General features: G+C 37.9%; 2 protein-coding genes and 1 long non-coding RNA gene across 3 annotated transcripts; all 3 read left to right on the top strand.

The window, feature by feature from the left end:
- The first annotated feature begins 8,143 nt into the window (after positions 1-8,143).
- Positions 8,144-9,127, top strand: LOC107719578 (uncharacterized). The gene has a single exon (XM_016527036.1). The coding sequence runs from the start codon at positions 8,144-8,146 to the stop codon at positions 9,125-9,127; it is 984 nt and encodes a 327-aa protein (XP_016382522.1).
- Positions 9,128-12,559: 3,432 nt separating this feature from the next.
- Positions 12,560-22,182, top strand: LOC107719580 (uncharacterized). The gene is made up of 3 exons (XR_001637527.1): positions 12,560-12,621; positions 18,288-18,290; positions 22,125-22,182. It is a non-coding gene; the product is annotated as an uncharacterized LOC107719580 (long non-coding RNA).
- Positions 19,080-19,865, top strand: LOC107719579 (nuclear factor interleukin-3-regulated protein-like). Its single transcript, XM_016527037.1, has one exon. It carries the CDS (start codon positions 19,080-19,082, stop codon positions 19,863-19,865), a length of 786 nt encoding a protein of 261 aa, XP_016382523.1.
- Positions 22,183-22,487: the final 305 nt, after the last annotated feature.

The following is a 22,487-nucleotide window of genomic DNA, read 5'->3' as shown; positions in this document are numbered from 1 at the left end:
CAATATATATATATATATATATATATATATATATATATATATATATATATACAGTATATATATATATATATATATTCCAAGGAATTATTTTATACTTATATTTATCTTATTTTATACTTATACGCATCTTACTTTGAATTTCAGAATCAAATACACTGCTGGACAATAATCAATAATTTGTAATCTATAATTTATTCCTAATGGCAATTTTATGATTGTTTTATATACTACAAACAATTATTTCAATTTTCTGCACAGAATTAGGTAGAAAATATACTTTATAGTGGCTGTGCTGTAATAAATGATATGTCAATTAGCACTGCATCATTCATACATTTGATTTATTTATTGTGTTTATTGTCTTAACGTTTCACCAGTTCATTCTGCTTTTTATTCAGCTTAGCTGCAGCAACAGATGCCTTTGTCCATATTAGGCATTTCCTGGCCCGTCTTAAGTTCTTTGAGCGTGAGACGAACTGAGCGCGAGCGCAATCCTGTAACAGTCACAGGCTGTAAATAGTGGAGTGCATGAAGGAGAGATGCGAGGGCACGAACACTGTTCAAGGTCTCCATTAATTCGTGCTTGTAGTAATTTAATGTGTATATATTTTGAAAGCACTGAATCGCTATAGAAATTGCGATTCATTCGATTCTTAGCATTTTAAATCGATTACTGTCCGAAATCGACGATTCACGATTCAAAAATCATGTTTCAAGATCGATGCATATGCATCGTCATGGTTTGTAATCGATGCATCAAGAAAACGAGTGAATCGTTACACCGCTAAAATAAACATGAATGAACATCAGAAGGTATCTTGTTTCAACCGAGGAAAGACATCATACCCACCATTTTTCAAGTTCAAGTCCACCAAAGTTTATCTACTCTCCTGTCTGGTTTGTTTGTCAGACAAAAACGACAGATTCGGCATTATGATTGGTCAGATCACCTGTCAATCAAACTCCCTGCGAAGGGTCAGTCAAGTGGTTACAAAATGTTCAATCATATTACTTTAGCTCATTTTAATTCATTCAACTGAACAAGAAGTACAGATGAAATGGTCCTGTGTAACGTAATCATTTAAGCTCTGGGAGAGAATTTTACCCATTGCATAACTGCTTGAAATAGCATTAGAAGTAAGGGAAAAAAATTATAAAATGGTGCTTTCCCTAAACAGAAATAAACAAGCAATTGCAAAGGGATTTCCCTCAGATTTTCCCCTCAGACATGAGACAATGGGGAGTGTCCTAAATCAAACACATACATAAGTGATGAAATTCAAAAGTGTAAGGTCCACGCACTTGGCCCAAGGAAGGTATCCAGTGGCTACAGGCTGATATGTTTCGAGCCATTGTGTGGGCATATTTATAATTGCATCTTCAAACGCAAAGGTTTCCTGCAGCGGACTGAAAAGTTGAGATGATGTTTTATTATGCCTTAATCTTGTTGTCTTTGTTGTCATCTATCGTTTTCACTTCTCCTTTTTGCTTCATGGAAACAGATATAACTTTACACATCAGCGATATGCCACAACAATCTAACTTAAGCCAGGAAGTTTACTAGCGCTAGTGTCTGAGAACAGCATTGGGTGTGAAGAAGACCGGCCCGTCGGCCTGTACAAAGTGCAAAGGAAGACATATCTCTCAGATAACTACAGTGAGGACATTTGGAATATCTAATGTTTATTTATTTTTTATTTTTTTTATTGGATCGCTAACACAAATGCTGCTGTTTTAGGCCGTTTCAATGCCCTTCAACTAGCGCTCCATCTAGTGGCAGCCAAAGACACTGCAGCTTAATTAGCATCCATTCACCTGCTGCAAGACCATATCAAGGACCAAAGTGGCCCAATCTTCCTCATTTCATATCATGACCCCTTTAACGTCTCAAATCAAAGGATTCCCCTCATGGTGGCCCCTGCGTTTAGGCTATCAAAACTCGGTGGGCAGCACTGAAGCCATGTAGGAGGTTTGACCGCAGTACATGTGTGTGCGTGAGATAACACGTCTCAAGTCCTATCAAGCTCATCTATTTTTACACGTGGCCTCTCTCAGATGCAGAGTGGTTTGCGAGATGAGAGGAGAACCAGACCTACAGAGCCATTGTGACCAGTTGACCAGGTTGCTATTGGCAATGCTCCATTACAGTTTAACTGTTGCACCAAGCCTGTCAAACCGCAACGAGTGCTCATATCTCGCTCTGAAAGCCTCATCGCATGCGGTTCCACAGGTGCTGATGGAGACCTAGTGAAGAGTCTGTCGAAGGCCATGATCTTGCGATCAAACGGTGGCAGTGATCTCAAATCAATCAGAACAAAGTGGATATATTTAATTGCACGAAAAGACAAAACCGCAGGTTGCATATTGTAAATGCATGTATGTGGCCTTAATGAGAGCAGATGGTATTGTACTAGCTTTATGTTATATTTCTATGTGACTACAGTAGTTTAAAGGTCAAATATGTATTAAAGCTCAACATTAAAGGAGAAAAATCTTTAAAATATCTTATTTTGAAAATTATGTACACTATACCATTCTAAAATTATGTACACCATGCCAGTCTAAAGTTTGGACACATTTGACTGATTTAGTTTCTTGTGATCTTAAAAATCAGAAGGCTTCTTCTTGAAATTACTTGTGTAGACAAACATATTGTGCATATACTGTATATCATTTTCTTTACAAAACTACAATTTTAATTCAAAAGAATCCAGAATGCACCTCAAACCAATGTGCAGAGATGAAATTTTAAAAAAGGCAGTCGATTTTATGTAAGTTCAATATAAGATATTATTATTGATATATATATATATATATATATATATATCTTAACTTGTATAAAATATATTTAACTTTTTTTGTTGCAACATAATTTCCAGGCTTTCATTAGCTTGATGTTATAGTTTTGATGAATTTACTATTTTAAGAAAAAATTATATTAAAAATAAAAATAAATGTTCACATTTACAGAAACCGTTAGTTAAAAAAAAACATTCAGACATTATGTATCACATTTATATGGCCTATGCATCCTTTGAGCATTTTGTTTGGATAGATACTCAGAGAAAAGCTGAAAATGTTCTTAAATCACTCTTAGAGGTCAAAGGTCAAAAGATACCATTCAAGATTTTGGATTAGTAAAATTTGTTAATGTTGTAAATAAAGTTGCTTATGCTCACCTAGGCTGCATTTATTTGATCAAAAATACTGAAAAAATGCAATATTGTGAAATATTAGTACATTTTTAAATAACTGGTTTCTATGTGAATATATTTTAACATTTAATTTCTTCCTATAGCTGAATTTCTTCAGTGTCACATGATCCTTCAGAAATCATTCTAATATGCTGATTTGCTTATCAAGTAACATTTATTGTTATTGTTAAACACAGTTGTGCTGCTTAATATTTTTGTGGAAAATGTTATACATTTTCTTCAGGATGTCTCAAGTCCTATCAAGCTCATCTATTTTTACACGTGGCCTCTCTCAGATGCAGAGTGGTTTGCGAGATGAGAGGAGAACCAGACCTACAGAGCCATTGTGACCAGTTGACCAGGTTGCTATTGGCAATGCTCCATTACAGTTTAACTGTTGCACCAAGCCTGTCAAACCGCAACGAGTGCTCATATCTCGCTCTGAAAGCCTCATCGCATGCGGTTCCACAGGTGCTGATGGAGACCTAGTGAAGAGTCTGTCGAAGGCCATGATCTTGCGATCAAACGGTGGCAGTGATCTCAAATCAATCAGAACAAAGTGGATATATTTAATTGCACGAAAAGACAAAACCGCAGGTTGCATATTGTAAATGCATGTATGTGGCCTTAATGAGAGCAGATGGTATTGTACTAGCTTTATGTTATATTTCTATGTGACTACAGTAGTTTAAAGGTCAAATATGTATTAAAGCTCAACATTAAAGGAGAAAAATCTTTAAAATATCTTATTTTGAAAATTATGTACACTATACCATTCTAAAATTATGTACACTATGCCAGTCTAAAGTTTGGACACATTTGACTGATTTAGTTTCTTGTGATCTTAAAAATCAGAAGGCTTCTTCTTGAAATTACTTGTGTAGACAAACATATTGTGCATATACTGTATATCATTTTCTTTACAAAACTACAATTTTAATTCAAAAGAATCCAGAATGCACCTCAAACCAATGTGCAGAGATGAAATTTTAAAAAAGGCAGTCGATTTTATGTAAGTTCAATATAAGATATTATTATTGATATATATATATATATATATATATATATCTTAACTTGTATAAAATATATTTAACTTTTTTTGTTGCAACATAATTTCCAGGCTTTCATTAGCTTGATGTTATAGTTTTGATGAATTTACTATTTTAAGAAAAAATTATATTAAAAATAAAAATAAATGTTCACATTTACAGAAACCGTTAGTTAAAAAAAAACATTCAGACATTATGTATCACATTTATATGGCCTATGCATCCTTTGAGCATTTTGTTTGGATAGATACTCAGAGAAAAGCTGAAAATGTTCTTAAATCACTCTTAGAGGTCAAAGGTCAAAAGATACCATTCAAGATTTTGGATTAGTAAAATTTGTTAATGTTGTAAATAAAGTTGCTTATGCTCACCTAGGCTGCATTTATTTGATCAAAAATACTGAAAAAATGCAATATTGTGAAATATTAGTACATTTTTAAATAACTGGTTTCTATGTGAATATATTTTAACATTTAATTTCTTCCTATAGCTGAATTTCTTCAGTGTCACATGATCCTTCAGAAATCATTCTAATATGCTGATTTGCTTATCAAGTAACATTTATTGTTATTGTTAAACACAGTTGTGCTGCTTAATATTTTTGTGGAAAATGTTATACATTTTCTTCAGGATTCTTTGATGAACAGAACAGCATTTATCTGAAATAGAAATCGTTTGTAACATTATACATTTCTTAAGTGTTGCTGAATAAAAGTATAAATTTCTTTTAAAAAATGTCCAAACTTTTGAACGGCAGTAAGCTCTGTTATACATTTAAGTCTATATAGGCTAATTTGCAGTATTCATAGATTTCAGAAGGTCTAGTATTACCTTGCATTGAATTCATCACATAAACTTGAATTCATCACCATTTCCTAGGCCTTTCTATCCATTCTCTGCCTTGATCCTTGCCACCCTAAACAATGACTTGCCTACAATTTCAACATCCCTTACGAGTTTGTACGCTAGTGAATAAAAAGCACACAAATAACGGCGAGACATCAGCGCTCCAAAAACCCAACAGCTAATGTAAAATATCAGCAAAATCATTCGTTTTCTGGGAAGTGAGTAGGTGGCTATGAATGAGGTTTTTGGGGTATACCCCGGTCTGCTGCTCTGCAATCGCTGCTTTAGTTTCTGTTCCGACGAACGAGTCAAAAACGGGAGAGGGGCTAGTTAAAATGAGGTCGTTGTGTGGAGACACTGACAACTCAAGAGACAGGAAGTGGTTTGAATTCACTTGAGAAAGAAACACAGGGGGTGATTGGAGTTACTGTACAGACAAACAACAGAGCTGAACTGTATGCAGAAGGTGAGGCCTGACAGTTCAAACTTCAATGTGCGCCGGCTGCGGTGAGCTCTCATCCTCATTCACACATGCGACTGCAGCATACTTGAAAAATGTGCTGTTTTATGTACGTGTTTAACAAATACATTAGCATTGATTACCTGGTTAAGCTCGAACTCTGTGCGCACGTGTGAATGCAATGCGCGTGAGGGGGCTGTGTGCGGTAAACAAAAAAAAAATGTCCCACGTTAAAGCATTTGAGTTCTGTGGAGCTTTGAGGTGGCGTTATGAGTCACCAAGTATAAGGAGGAGAAGAGAAAAAAAAATCACAGAGGGATCCAACAGCTATTCGATGAGTCACCGGTAAACACCAACAGGTAAGCCGCCCCACCAACACTCTTCGCAACCACTAAGAACCCAAGCCTGAGATATGATCCAACACTTGTTGAACACCAACAACATCTTGTGTTTTTTAACAAATAATACATGGCCCATTTTTATCTTGAAGACACAGTCTTAAAATGTTAAGTGTGGCTAATTCTTCGAACCAGAGTTTTGTAACCACAAGTGATGCACAGCATTACTGATTAACTCGAAGTGTTAAGTGAGGTAAAGGCAACAATGCATCAAAATCGCATTCATCAGATGATATTTTTCCTGCAATATGCATTTAATAGTCAAGATTTTAGCTTATTCGTGGTTGGCAGTGGAACTGCCACAAGTCGGACTTAAATAAGTTGGTGTAACCCTGTGGCACACCTGCATTATGTTTCACAGCGACACAGATTTAGTCATAATCTAGAACAAGAAAACAATTTCTGCGGAAATTTGGAAGGACAGTCCCAGATGACAAACGTAAACTCTGCAAAAACCTATATTTTTTTTCATGCAAGTCATTCTTGGTAATATATTCTTTTTAGCGTCAGTTGAGAGTTTGTTTTACATGATCTTAACCATCAGCAGTTTCAGTGCTTACTGAGCTTCAACTTCTTATAATTGGTCGATTGACACACTAGCACTTTCTGAAGAATTAGGTTTGCTAGGAAATGATGAATAATTATGAGAAATTATGTTGTTTGCATTTTACATATTTATAATCATAGTTTAGTACTATTTAAAGCAGAATATAATAAAATAAAACATAATAATACACATATGCCCATACTGGCATAAGCTATTTGAATTATGGCAGAAATAACCCCCCAATATAATTATTGACCTCAATGTGAACATACAACCACATTGACGGGCCACGGTGCTGTATGTTTGGCCAGTCTAATTAATGTGCTAGTTTTGGTTGAAGTGCAGGACTCTTACTTCATACAGCATCCATGACATTAAAATAAATGTATAAATAAAATGTAAATAAATTATATATAAAAAATAAATATTTTACCAGATAATGGTGCATGAGATGTGAAATTCAATAAACAACAACAACAAAAAAGTTTTAAGTTTAGATCCAAACAGAAGAACTAAACTGAATTAATAACCATTGGATGGAAGACAAAGCGTAAACAAAATATCAAGATGCTGAGTGTGCTAGGACTAATTTATTTTATTCATTCTTTTAAAAGTAGAACAAACAAAAAAGTGAGTCATAACTTAAACCACTGGTTTGAGATACTTGTCTGCAAGTCTCCGCCTCCATAACTGAGGAAGGAAGATGTGGTCCTCACCTTCTACAGCTCCTTTCATGCAATAGGCATATGTGTGCATATTACATGTGCCACCTTGACAGCCATTGGTTGACAGAGTGTCTTTGCATGTTTCCAGCCAAACAGTTTTAATTTTAAGGTGATGTCCTTTAATTCATCTACACTTTCTATTATCATTCCTGGGACAGCACCGTAAGGTAAGGTAAAGCACATTTTTCTTGCACTGGTTGTCCTCAGTTAAGACTTTGTAAAGTTAGTATTTAGTATTCTGTATGCGTATCTGTATCGTATTCATTAAACGCAAATCATGCAGAAGTTTCATTCTGGATTGATATATCTGAATTGTTACATATTACATTGTTACATAAGAAACATATTGCTTTTGGAGAAAAAAAGTAACAAAACAAATTGCCACCATTTGATGTAATGTCAATTTTGCAGATATCCAATGGTATCAAATGACCTACAAATTGTCTTGCTTTTAGCAAGTGAAGAACTAAGTTCTTTATTCATGGTTGACCTCAAAAACTGATTTTATCAAGGTTGCATGCATTAGATCCAATCAAACATCATCTTTAATCGAGCATGTTGCATTTCTTGCAAACTACATCATTATTTTACACATTTAAAATTAGGATTTGCCCAGTACGTTTCCTTGTTAGGCTGACAAGCTTCTCATGTCTATTTTTACCCTAATTTTGACAGGAAACTGCAGTATGAACTCTAATAAGTGGTAATGAATTTGTTGTATTTAATAGTGCAGGCGCATTCTTACATGGAAGAAGAAAAATCCTGAGCTTTTGCATTGTTCTTCTTAAATTCTCATGTCCACAGTATAGCAAAAACCAACAATTACATGATTACTGCAGTTCTCAAGCCTAAAAGTTTTTTCATCAAAGTATTGGTTTGACACTGGGGCCTACAGATCATCAAGCTCTTTATCTTTTCAGAACAATGAGTACCATGAAAAGTCCCGAGCATCTAGCAGATGCTTGTCTTCCGTCCTCCACGGGCGAGATCTTGACGAGCAAAGACGACCCTGGAAGCCTAAGAAGGCTTCTGCCACTCACCGGCTCATCCGTACTGGCACGGCGACTGTTCCAACTCCAGTCATACCGCAACCCGTTAATACCCAATAGACGACGTAAACGTGAAATGACTCCCACTGAGAAAAAGGACGCGTCGTATTGGGTGAAACGGAAGAAGAACAACAAGGCCGCCAAGCGTTCCAGAGAGAAGCGACGACTCAATGACTTCATGCTGGAGGGGCAACTTCTGGCACTGAACGAGGAGAATGCCCAGCTCCGGGCCGAGGTGCTGAGTTTGCAGTATCACATGGGGACTGGCCGAGGTCTGGACGTCAATCTTCCCATTGTGCCCTTCCACTATCCCGTTGCGTCCCATCTCAAGCCTTCCATGTGGGGTTTGCCTACTGGTACTGCTCCTCTTCCAGCAGAAGCTCCAGAGCTGTACTACTCTTGGCACGGCTCATTTCCATTCATCTCACCCCTGAGGGTGCCTCCTAAAAGTGCCAACCTACCGTCACAGATTAGCCATTTGGACAACAATGCTGACCCAGTAGAGGCAGACACAGCATTTCACCCACAGGTCTCTTCCAGCAACGACCCACCAAGCCACCCACAACGGTTTCCGTCCCAGAGAGCATCTGCAGCCTCACCACCCCCTCCTCAGCTGCTGCCTGGGTTGAGCCAGTCTGCCACCCAGCACAGCAACCAGATGTTACCTTGGGGCTCGTCATCTTTGCGTCCATCTCCCCTTCATCCCAGCTGGCCACTGTCCTTCCCTATGTCGCTACGAGACACAGACGAATCTCATAATGGCGTAAGGTCCCTCTGGAACCTCAACAGCAGGTACTGCATGCTGGCTGCTGAGATCTCAGGACAGCTCAGAAGAATCTTTTGCCCGGAGAACACTTAACCAGCAATAATGCTGCCGGAACAGTTTTTCATTGTGATAATAACCTGCTAAAAGGGATTGTTCACCCAAAAATGAACTGTAGATTTACTCATTCTCATGTTGGTCCAAACATGTATGACTTTCATTCATCTGTAGGACACAGATATTGTGAAAAATGTTTTTGTGTTTTTTGTCCATTCAGTAAAAGTAACTGGGGTCCATTGCTGGTTTTGGACACCACTGACTTTCATTCTATAGACAAAAATAGTTCTTCAAAAATATCTTCCACTGTGTTCCGCTGAAGAAAGAAAGTACCCAGGGAACAATATGGGTGAGCTATTTCTTTAAGGTATCAGCTGTGCTTAATGTACTGATGTCCAAGCCAATCTCTCCATATGGCCTAGCAATAAACCATAACTCGGATAATATAAAAATGTTTATTCTGCAAATAAATGGCCACTTGTAATAAAAGTAGTTAATCATTTTACTCTCATTTCCCTTATTTGCTTATAGCATATAAATCTGATTCATGTTTGGGAATCTACACTACATATTCTCACCGGCACATAATTGATATGATGGAAATTATTATTAGTATTCACCTTGCTTGTGTGAAATACCAGTTCTAACTGGTTACAACATCGAAAACAACCTTTCACCAAAGCTGTTATGCATTCGTAATGTTCCATGTAAAGGAAAGCAGAAGAATAAGAAAAAGAATTACGTGGCTGCTGCAACACACACACACACACACACACACACACACAAAGTAACAACAAAACTAAAAATGGTTTCATTTGCTCTGGATCGCTGGACTCCAACTGCTTCATATTATTTTGTACATAGAATTTGTAATGAAAACAACGTGCTCAGTGTTCGAACTATACCGTGGACTTTGGGGGAGCCCACTTGTTTTTTTTTTAATAACGGGGTGGGGGTTCGTGCGCTGTTCGCACCCTGAACGTGCTAGTCATCGTGTAGTTACGTATTCATAAATGATTCCCTACTAATATATATGGGCTATTTGTAAAGTAACTGATTATTAAAGTGCTCATGATTAAATATGAAACATGATCACAATAAAGATGGTTTCAGGCTGGGGTAAAGTTGTCTGATATCTGATTGAACTCAGGCTTGTCAAACCGCATGTTCACACTTCTGGTGTGTGGATGTACATGTATTCGAGTGTGTGAAGTAGAATAAAGACAAATTTAGAGGTGTAAATAGACCAGTTCAGCTCAAAAGTACCGTATAAAATATAATTGCAGGTCTTTTTTTCATTATAATAATGGAAACTTAAATTCCTCAGATCGATACACTGGCCAACACTGTTGGAGAACTTCTAAGCACCATTTTGAAGGTGCCTCTACTGTGTAATCAATGAACCTCTCTCACTCTCTCTCTCTCTATATATATATAATTTTTTTTTTTTTTTTTCAGAGAACTGGCCTATTTGAAATAATGTCTAGATGTTAGGATCGACCAATGTGGCGATCAGAGGAACCCCAAATGGTACTACAAATATCTCCATTTCAGATTATATTATTGCTTTAAATGTGACATATCATGAAAATCTGACTTTTCCAGGTTTTAAGTGCTATAATCAGGTCCCTGGTGCATCTACCAACCAAGGAAACGTGTAAAAGATTAACCCAGTAACTTTGTTTTGATAAGCCTTTTTCCGCAAGCTTCTGAAAAAACAAGCGTGTCTGATTTCGCTCCCCTAGTGACGTTGCAAAGGGATCTCATTATAATATTACCGCCCCTTAATCTGTAAGTTTCCACCCACGGCGCCATCATTTTGATTTCGCAAGCAACAACGGTGTACCAGCTCCAATGCCATGGCGAACGTCTGAGCAAAACATGCTAACTGTTCAGCGTTAAACATGATAATCAGAACCAAAACAGATGTTTTTAGCAGGTATTAGCTGTAATGGCACAGCTCAAAAGCTGGAAAACCGGGCAGGGAGCAGCAGCTCATTTGCATTTAAAGAGACAGGCTCGAAAAACAGCGTGTTTCTGCTTCCACTTAAAATGGGCTTTTTCAAAAGGATCGGTATTTAACTGTAAATTTAAGTTAAAACCGTAAAACCTAAAACGTTGCTACCGTATTTTTTACGGTAAAATTCCGGCAACCACAGCTGCCGGTTTTTTACCTTAAATTTTACGGATTTTTTTTTACAGTGTATAATAAATGATCTGTGGGGTATTTTGAACTCACACAAACACATTAAACACGGGCGTGGACATCTAAATCCTTACCTGAAAATAAGCCTTCTATCGTATACACTTATACACTTTATAATAAGTGTAGCCTATATAATAATTAATCAATATTAAGCTTTATAGATCATTTGAAAATGGTATTTTTCTGTATTTCCGTATGCTCTTCCGTATTCGTAACGGCACTATTACCTTCTTGATCGGTAAAATTATTAATTCATTTATTTTAAATTTTTTTTATTTTTATGAGAGTTGAAGGATAAAAAAATAATGTTCTTTTTAGCAGCATCATATGACCCCTTTAACATACCTATAAAATCCAAATGAATGAAATGCTGACAGCTACAAGAATAACCAATAGGGGGCGCGCTGTCCTTGACAATATTAGGCTACACATGAAATTCACACTAGCCATCTGACAAAAGCTACTGTAAGTGTTATGTTCTAATTATTGAGGAAATAAGTCTTTTTTTATTGTTGTGCATGTGGTAACATCACAAAAAATCAATAAGTAGTGCAAAGCAAAGCAAAACAGAATTATGACATATTTATGTAGGCTAATTATTCATTTGAAAGGAGTAGCTAGCAATGACGTGACAATATTCACGGTTGGTGCGAACAAATGAAAAACATAAGAATCTGTCACTGAAAAATGCATATTAATTGACCATTATTTAATATTAAATGAGATTATGGTGGTTACAGCATTGGGAATGAGTGCCTATTTTGAAGGTGATCAAGGATTTTAGGTCTTTCCAAAACAGCACAGACTTCTGTGATTCCTTAGACTTAAATTTAGAGCCTTCATAACATTAGTTAATGGCTGAAGATGTAGTTGAACAGCAAGGACCCAGTCAAGGGTGAGAGCAGATTAGCATCTGGCAATCAGAAATGTGAACAATCAATATGAGCGGTTTTCCATATCTGACCTTTTTTTTTTTCATAAATATATACCCACCCACTGATACACGTATGTGAGGGACATGTGGGCCATGGTGTAGACCCATCAGCTCTGTGTTAAAAGAAGTAGACACAGACAGGGGCTTGTGGGCTGATCTCATAAAGAGGTGAACAGGCAGCCTCTAACTTTTAATCACACTTCACACCAAAGTGAAGCCACGAGTCAGAGAGGAGAGCGTTTAATCAACGGTGCGAGGCAGGTGAGACACTCCGGTCACACACACAGACAAGTGTTTGAAGTGTGGAGAGTCGGCTGGTTCCAGTAATGAGGAGCATCCTTGGTGATGTCAACGCTGGGTGACCCGACAAGGCTTCAGGAACTGTCAGAAGCTGTGAAGGTAAGAAACGGGGGACTTTTGTGTGTCCATCAGTGGTCAGCTTTGAACACAGTTATGAAAGGGTGATGTAAATACAAAAAATAAGCAAACTTCCTTTGACTTTCTTTAGAATTTGAGATGTCACACCATCAAGCACAATAAGAAAACACGGCATTGGTCTTACTTTAACAAACATCTTGCAATCTTAAAGGATTTCTTACATTATTTAAAAGGAGAACAAAAAAATAAAACGCATTAGATATGCAGACATTCGTAGTTTCTTGGTGCAAATGCTTCATGACGTTTGAATGCAGTAGACAATGTTTAAACTAAATGTAACTAAAACTCATTTCAAATGCAACCTTTGGTTTACTGCCATTGCTAGCATTAGATTTCCCAATCTCAGAATAAAACACATGTATTATATAAATCAGTACACACATTAAGCTGTCTGATTTTAGGTTAATGTGGTCAATTTTGCATTTATAACCCTTTAAATGGGGTTGAATGCAACAGTAATAATTCATATCATGTAACATTCAATATTTAAAGTAGCTGTATTTGGCCTTATTGTCACACAAAAGTGAATATAAGATTAGACTGCATTTGATTTGTTTTAAATTGCATCTGTAAATGTAAATTTCCTTGCAGACCTTCCAAATATTGAGATTTTCAGCTTTTGAAAGCTTCAAATGGGAGTGAAGGATCTCGCGAGGCTGGTGAACGTGGATAAATTTGAAAGGCTGTGTGGTGTGGTATCTTGACGATCTAAGTGATTTCAATGGAAGATTAGATAAGACAATTGCTGCAAAACATGTTCAAAGTCAGTAATGACATCTCTGATGTAACTGCGGCTTGAATCATGCATCTTTCTCTGTGCATCCCATGCTAAAGATATTCATTTGCTATTCCCATCCAACAAACTGGTTCAAAAGTCTGACTAACCCACTAGTGAAAAGGATAATATTTCGCATTTTTTAATAAGAAATATACAAAAATACGAATACAAAATGTTTAATTGCAAATTATATTGCAAGCATAACAATGCTTGAACTTCACAAGTTTAAATAAAACTTGGTTATGAGAGAGAGAGAGAGAGAGAGAGAGAGAGAGAGAGAGAAAGAGTGATTCTTATGTTTTTATATTTATGCAAGCTACACAGTGAGGCATATTGTATTTCAAGAGCTTTTCTGGTTTTCTGACTAACTTCTGTTCATTGTCAACACAGGAAGGGGAAAAGCATGTGAACAACCTCTTTTGACTTTCTCTTTGTGTATGCATGTATGTGTATATCTGTGGCACAGCAACAAAGCAGGCACAGGGTATATTTAGCTACACAGCGTGTGTCACCATCACCACACCTAAACTGCAATACGAATACAAAATGTTTAATTGCAAATTATATTGCAAGCATAACAATGCTTGAACTTCACAAGTTTAAACTGGTTCAAAAGTCTGACTAACCCACTAGTGAAAAGGATAATATTTCGCATTTTTTAATAAGAAATATACAAAAATACGAATACAAAATGTTTAATTGCAAATTATATTGCAAGCATAATGCTTGAACTTCACAAGTTTGTATAAAACTTGGTTATCATGTTCTCCAGCATGATTTGAGATTCAAAGTTCGCCCAGTCAAATGTGTTCTGAAGATTAATGCCACAAATTTAATTATTTGATTAGAAAAATGCGTCATCTTACATATTTATTATTAAGGCTATTTCTACTTTTTTTTTTTCAAACGGTTCCAGGTTTAAATTTGATTTTGAATCCCACATTTTCAACATGGTCTTAGACTTTTGGTCCCCACAGCACTGATTGATAAAAAAAATGTTTTTTAAAAATTCTATAAAACTGGCATAAATGAACATTGAACATATGCAATACAACCATATACTTTCAAGGAAAAAATACAAAATTACAAGTAGTCGTTATTTTCTATGAAAACATCTGAGCCTCTCGTTTAAAAACAACGGAGGAAAAAAAATATATATAAAATATAAAAACTATAGACCAGGAAACAAAGAGGTACAGAGCAGCAGGTGGTGAGGACAGAAACCAACAGATAAGTTGTTAAAAAGGAGAAGTTTAAGAGTTTGTTACTGAAAAGCACCATCTAAACTTAGAGCGTCAGTAAGCAGCAGGTGCAGGTTTGACTGAGGCCTCTGGGGGCCTTGAGACCATCATACGACTAAAGTAATCGAAAGCTGTATTTGATACCCATTAAACCAAAATATTTATGCAAGCTACACAGTGAGGCATATTGTATTTCAAGAGCTTTTCTGGTTTTCTGACTAACTTCTGTTCATTGTCAACACAGGAAGGGGAAAAGCATGTGAACAACCTCTTTTGACTTTCTCTTTGTGTATGCATGTATGTGTATATCTGTGGCACAGCAACAAAGCAGGCACAGGGTATATTTAGCTACACAGCGTGTGTCACCATCACCACACCTAAACTGCTAGCATATCCTATGAGCGCATGTCCACATTAGCAGGCTGGCAGACAACAGAAACCTCTCACAATTAGCCAGCAATGCCTAACACAAATTTACATTCCCCCATGGATGGTTTTCAAAATCTGTTAGACAATTTAGAGAGATTTAGTTGAAACTGCCTGCGAGATGCCAATCCGCAAGTTAGCAACTTATGTAAAATGCACAACAGTTTCACATTCCAGTGACTGGCTGAAAATAAACAGGGTAGTATTACTGGCTACAATAATCATAAACAGATGTCTTAGATGGCATCAGTACAGCTATAGTGACGAAACCAAATCAATTATCGGAAACAAAAGGTGAGAATTTTGACTGCAACTTGATGCTACGTGTTCACAGGGGAGCAGCAAAGTTGCCGATGCTCATGTGAGCACCATTCAAATTGCAACGCTAATAACCCACATCATTCAAATTGCAACGCTAATAACCCACCAGCCCTTTAACATATTGACACCTTAAAGTCTTTTATTTTGACACATCACTAAGAAATGTTGACTGATAAAGAGAATTAGGTTAGTCTTGGAGAAGAACCGCATGTCACTGTGGTTAGCATACCACTGTTTCCCACACAATTATTTAAAAAAATTAGCCTGTTTGCGAGCTAACACTAGTTATATGGGTGATAGGTGCAACAATTCCATTCATCAATGGGAAAACGTGAAATGGCCAGGGGTAAAGTTGAGTTTACGTATCAAGGATCAATGTTTTAGCATTCAAAATCTAACCGACAACATAATATTTGCATACTGAAATGTGACGAGTGATCTATAGAGAGCTGCAAGTCACTTTGGATAAAAGTGTCTGCTAAATAAATAAATCTAAAAGTAAAATGTAATGAAGTGATGACATTTTTTGCAGGCCAACCCATAAGTTAGCATCGCCCTGGTCCTATTGGGTCCATTGGCTTTCGATTTATTGCATAAAATAAGCTTTGTGACGAACAAAAGTTTATGATTCTTACACGTTACGTTCATCTTCACAATAATCTTCACAAATGAACACAACTATTAGTCATTTTGAAGCCTTAAATACAACCACCTGAAGTAAAAACCTAAAAGGAGGCTATAAACGAACAATTCTTTTTTTTTTTTTTTTTTAATTTCCCTGAAAGTTTGAGTTAAAATAGTTACCAAAGAGCCCAACACAATGAGGCTGTGAAAGTGACTAAAGAGTGAGTAGATGAATTTGCCTGTCCAAATGATGTTTATTTTTCCTGACAGCCTCTGTAGTCCCATCTAGCCACTTGTTAGCAACCTGCCTTTTTCAAGACAAGTGAAAGCTTCAAAAAGAGGTATAACTGATGTATTTCATGTCGTTGAATAAAATGTGAAAATATCTTGAGGTTGTGTTCACCACAGACCTTAATTCAGGTATTTAACCGAAAACCCATTTAAAAAAAACATTGAGTTCAGCATGATGGAAACGGAAGTGCTAAATGCGAACTCGTTTCTGGGTTTTGGCCTACAAAAATACGTCATCCCTGCAGCGCTCTATGTTTTGAACTTGACCTTATACTGACACCTAGTGGTGTGGAAGAAGCATCATGCAAAAGAAAAGGTTAACAGTCATTTTATGTGCCATTCAGCCAACCATGAATAATTTATATAGCCAGCAAAAGTCTCAATAATGAGGGGTTACCAAGATAAAACAAATAAGATTTAGTTGATCACATTATCCCACCATGAGACAACCCTCACCATGAAAAATAAAACCACCTTATTATGCTTTTAAAACATGATTTTTTGAGTACAAACAAAGTCCCTTTTAAGGAAAGTGAGTTTACTTGGCGGTCATATTTGCAATTGCTTTCCACACTCACATAAGTATCATATTTCAAATCGGCAACAAAATCGCACATGAACTATTTCTTAAATAGTATTTAAAAAAGCTCATATTTCAGGCTGGTCCAGCCAACATGAAGTCCTAAACACGCATCTCTGAACACTGACTGGCAACTGGAAATTCTAACGGCAGCTGCAGTGACATGATCACTTTACCAACTGGCGATTGGCTCTTTTATTTAGGCGGGACTTCTGCCATGTTGCTGTTAGACTTTCTCCCATTCGTAAGAAATATGAGTGCACCATCTTTGTATATCTAAAGGCTTTAGTATAAATGATTTTAAACATATATTTGACAATTTCATGCTATTCATTTTTTTTTATGTGTAAGACGACAATGCTGTCCATGCAAGCACTGTTTTTTCCATCTGAAAATGCAAATCTAGTTTATCTTTTTCAGTTCTATTTGTACATTATAGTGAAGTTACTGCACACAAGCACACATGCTAACAATGGTCAGCATAGTGCCGCATTGCAGGCGTGGTCTCATAGCTGTGGTTTTAGTGAGCGTCCACAATTCATCCCCTCCACACAAGGAACATGCTCTTCTTGCACTGCATTCGACAAACACACAGTGTTTCATTGGCTCGTGGCTTGGCATAAGAGTCTATTTGTTTTGCTCTGTGGTAAGCATACACGCACCTCGCTGTCAGATTTCCAGCTCATAAAAAGGCAGAAAAGATCAAAGAAAGGGATGAACAGGATGTGGTTAGCCTACATGAAAACTCACACACTCTGTTAACTTGGAGAAAGGTTCTGAGGAGACAAAAAAGAAACCACAGTGAGTGTGGGGTTAGATGTACAAGATGCAAGATGTACAAAACTAGAAGATCTGTGTGTACCCTGATGCTACTGTTGAGATTTTGATCATATGCATTCAGTGGATACAAAATTATTAAAAATGTTTTTAAAAAATGTTTGAACTGTAATAGTACTATATCTAGTACTGATAGTACTGATAATAGTACTATATCTCAAAATATAAAATGATAAAATAGCACTGACAGAGTAAGATATCAAATGAAGTGGCATTCATTTTTAAAAACATGTAGCACACAAAAAAAAGTTTATTAGGTTTCAAGTTACTAAATAATCAATACACTTATTAAAGTTCACATTCTAGGGTTTAATTCAAGTGTCCAAATACTGTATAATCATCTAGATCAGCCGGTTTAATTTTTCTTATGCTCTTTAGAAAACTAATACATGAGGCCGGTATGATCGCGTGGAAGGAAATTATGTTTTATCTGACCTTTTGTCTGGAAAGGAGGCTAAAATTACCAGTTAGAAGTGTCAGTGTAGAGACAGAATACAATGTGTCAATGACATCAGAATGGAAGTAGGTCTGTACAGTTGTTAGCATAGCGTTTGGTCTCACTAGATCTCTCTGTCCCTCACAATCAATCATTCTTCCACTGGTAACCCACAAAATGACGGCCTATCCAACAATGTGGGGGTTTTTGAAACCCCCGGTGGGAAGACTTGGGTTCCCACCCTGTGTGAATCACCCCAGTGGTCGCATTCATGTCCAGGATGCTGCACACACCCCCAATGTTGATTAACACTTCAAAGGCACTTCAAAAAGGCTGTTGCTATTAGCATCGCTCAAGCATTTTTTAACTATCAACAGTACAGGCAATTGCTAATAGGCAGAGAGCTGAAACTTAATACTTTAATATTAGTTAGCAGAACAATAGTGTAGCTGTTCAACTGACTAGCGTAACTGCAACAACAACAACAGTCACCACAAGGGGATTTTTTGACGTATTACCTCATCTACACCTCTAATGACAAGAACATTACAGAGTTTTAGGTTCAGACGTGAGGCACCTGTAACAAAGCTGGTCTCTAGCAAGCAAAGGTCAACATGTTCAGCAGAAATTGCTTTGCTATGACACTCATAACTTCTTCTGGTTCGCATTGATGACTGCTTGGTGAAATCTGACACACGAATGAACCAGCAAGACCACCTGCAAATGAAATAACTGTGCTCTTTCGTTATAGGTAAAGCTCCCCGGCGACAACATGACTGAGAAAAGGCACTAATATCTGAGTAACTCCAGACACCACACACAGAAAGAGAACAGGTGGATCTAGTGTGAAACCAATCAGAAAAGTCACACCTGGTGAAAATGGAGTCCGCTTTCTCACGGGTGATGTGGGAACCTGAGGGAGAAGCTGAAGAGAGCTCTCTGAGAGGTCTGGGATTGCGTCGCAAACGGGAATTCATACCTGATGACAAGAAAGATGCAACCTACTGGGAGAAACGCCGCAAGAACAATGAAGCGGCGAAGCGCTCCCGAGAGAAACGAAGGGTCAGTGACTATGTTTTGGAGACTCAATTGGTTTCATTGAGCGAGGAAAACGCTCGTCTGCGAGCCGAGCTGTTGGCTCTGAAGCTTCGATACGGTTTGTTTAACCCTAGGACGCCCTATTCCCCATCTCAAAGAGCTCTATCTCAGCTTCACACTTTGGTGCCGCAACCTTTGGTTTCTTGCCCAGACAAAGACCTCTACTGGGGTAGACGGCAAGACAGAGAGGCTTCCAATCTGTCGGGGATCCAACAAGCACCCGTCTGTCTTGGCACCCACCCTGGGTCGGCATTCCTGCCTACGCATCCTATGGCCATACGAAGAAATCACCCATACCTCCTAGACTTCCCCAGTCTCCATTCTTCTACAGCTGCACCTTTACTCTTTCCTCCACACCTCACCCCAGCAGCAGCATCTTGGGCAGGACGGCCCCTGCTCCAGCCAGGGAATCAGAGGATCTTGTCGGACGAGGAGGGTGAGCAGCAGGTGCCAGCAGATTCCAGCACCGCTCTGCCGCATAAACTAAGACTGAAGACGCAAACATCACAGCGCAAAGATAACAGAGCTAAATCTGCATCTCCAATTCCTGCATACATGTCAGATTGAAATCAAGCTCTGGACTAAAATGACTCAGTAGTTATGAGTCATCCTACTCATTTTTGATGACTGAACCTTGGCTATATTCCAGGAAGTTTGTTGCAAACCATCATGATAAAAAAATATTTATTTGATCAAAAGGTCACACATTCAGATAAAGTTTCCGAGATACATTTTAAAGAGTCAATATTTCCATCATTGAAGTGGAAAGAGGAAAACTTGAATTGGGATAATGACGCACATGTGTTTACAAATTTTTTTTTAACCTTTAATATAGACAGGAAAGTAGGGGTGAGTAGGGGTCACTTTTTTTTTAAAGTGAAGTGACGTATGCCCAAGTATGGTGACCCATACTCGGAATTTGTGCTCTGCATTTAACCCATCCAAGTGCACACACACAGTAGTGAACACACACACACACACCCACACACCGTGAACACACATCCAGAGCAGTGGGCAGCCAATGCTGCAGCGCCTTGCTCAGTGCCTTGTTCAAGGGTCTCTCACCTCAGTCGTGGTATTGAGGGTGGAAGAGAGCGCTGTACATTCACTCCCCCCACCTACAATCCCTGCCAGACCTGAGACTCGAACCCACATTGTAGGTGGGGAGAGTGAATGTACAGCGCTCTCTTCCACCCTCAATACCACGACTGAGGTGAGACCCTTGAGCAAGGCACTGAACCCCCAACTGCTCCCCGGGCGCCGCAGCAATATGGCTACCCACTGCTCCGGGTGTGTGTTCACAGTGTGTGTTTGTTCACTGCTGTGTGTGTGCACTTGGAATAGAAATAGGAATAGAAAAAGGAATTGACCGAAGTTGGACTTGAACAGGAATCGAGCCATTCACTTTGCCATAACTTTCACAATCACTTATTTTCATTTATTTCACTTCTTGCATTTCAGAATCAGAATGAGCTTTATGTGTTTTATGTATATGCATACATATACATTTGTAATGTATATGTATGCATTTACATTTATTTATTTGGCAGATGCCTTTATCCAAAGCGACTTACATTGCATCCAATATATACATTTTATCATTCATGCATTGCCTGAAAATTGAACCTTGGTGTTGCTAGAATCATGATCCACTGTTTGAGCTAAAGCAACGCTACCTTCTTGTTTATAATCTATGTCTTATTTAATTCGGCCTCTGATTTTAGACTGACATTTACACATTTGACAGATGCTTTAAAGGCAGGGTATGTGATTTTTCAAAAACACTTTAGAAAACTGATTCGGGCCGAATAGCAAAACAAACTTTTAGCCAATCAGCAATAAGGGGCGTGTCTACTCGTGATGTGGAGGAGAGAGCTTTCAGTGCATGGGACGGACATTAGCCGAGCCGGGCGACAGAGAGATAGAGATGGCGGATAAAAAACAAAAGAGGAAAACGTCTGCGGAACGATAAGGCAAGAAGTAGGACCCGTGTAAATATCGGATCAGCTTTCCAGCGCTGGAGAGAACTCAAGGAGCGGAGGCCTGCGATCGGACGCCGAGGTTGCTTTGTTTCTTCTCAATAGGTGAGTAACACTGTGTCTACAACAGCTAAAGTCTGCCTACACTGGACGCGATCAAACGACCGTTGAAAACCATTTGAAATTTGTGTCAGCACGTCATAAATAGAACCCAGCAGCAGTTTTCTGTCTGGGATTTGTTGCGCCGCACCGCTCTCACGTCCGTAGACACGGTGTAATATTGGTTTTGCTTTGTTTCACAGAACTAATCGTTGCCTGGGTTGCGTACGTATATGTGGGGCGGAGCTATCAAAATAGGGGCAAGACCCTGTTGGGGTAGGGGCGTGTTTGTTTTGGTGATTTCAAATATCAACATTAGCTACCAGAAATCACTTACTCTGCCTTTAAGCAAATTATATCACATGCAAACTATACATTTTAACAGTTTAGCAGCATTCCCCAGCATTCAAAACCATTACTAATGCATTGTATTACTGTTTTGAGCTACAGAAATTGTTAGTTTTGAGATCTCAAAGCAGCAACTAACAACATTAATTAAAAACAAAACAAAAAATAAAAAAAAACAGAAAAAAGCAGAACTGAAAGAGAAGTTGGATTTGTACACATGCTAAAATATGTTATGCATTATAATCCAAAGCACATTGTAAACTGATACTGATGGCATGAAGCTTCTTTCAAAATGTGAATATATGTTTCTGAGAGGCCTAAAACAGTGACTGGTTAACCACCAATCAGATGCATGCAAATGAGACCAAATGAGATTTTAGGGAAACTCACCACGCCTCAGAGAGTCTGAAAGGAGGGGATAAGAGGATATTTCTGAAATCCTTTCGATCGGACTAGTGGAGGCTGCATGTTTGTACTTTTATTTGACTTCCATTTTGTCTTGTCACTGGCTGTCATGTGACATCTCAGTCACGTGACTTGTTTGATATAGCACCTGTGTTTGGAAAGGTGTTCATGCACAAAGTAAGGTCATCTTTGACCTCTGTGAAAACAATTGCTTGCTTGCTACACAAAAGTTAAAGTTGTGATCACGCAATAAGTGGCCTGTACTTTCTGTAAACATTTTTTGAAAGGAATTTTAGAGATTTAAGTTCATATGAACCAGTGCAACACATGAGCAGAGTATACCTGCTGTAAACTAGTT

This window comes from Sinocyclocheilus rhinocerous, unplaced genomic scaffold, assembly GCF_001515625.1.
Source record: "Sinocyclocheilus rhinocerous isolate Xijiao unplaced genomic scaffold, SAMN03320098_v1.1 scaffold1294, whole genome shotgun sequence".
In the NCBI taxonomy this organism is placed as follows: Eukaryota; Metazoa; Chordata; class Actinopteri; order Cypriniformes; family Cyprinidae; genus Sinocyclocheilus; species Sinocyclocheilus rhinocerous.
This window is presented reverse-complemented; position numbering and strand designations above follow the sequence as displayed.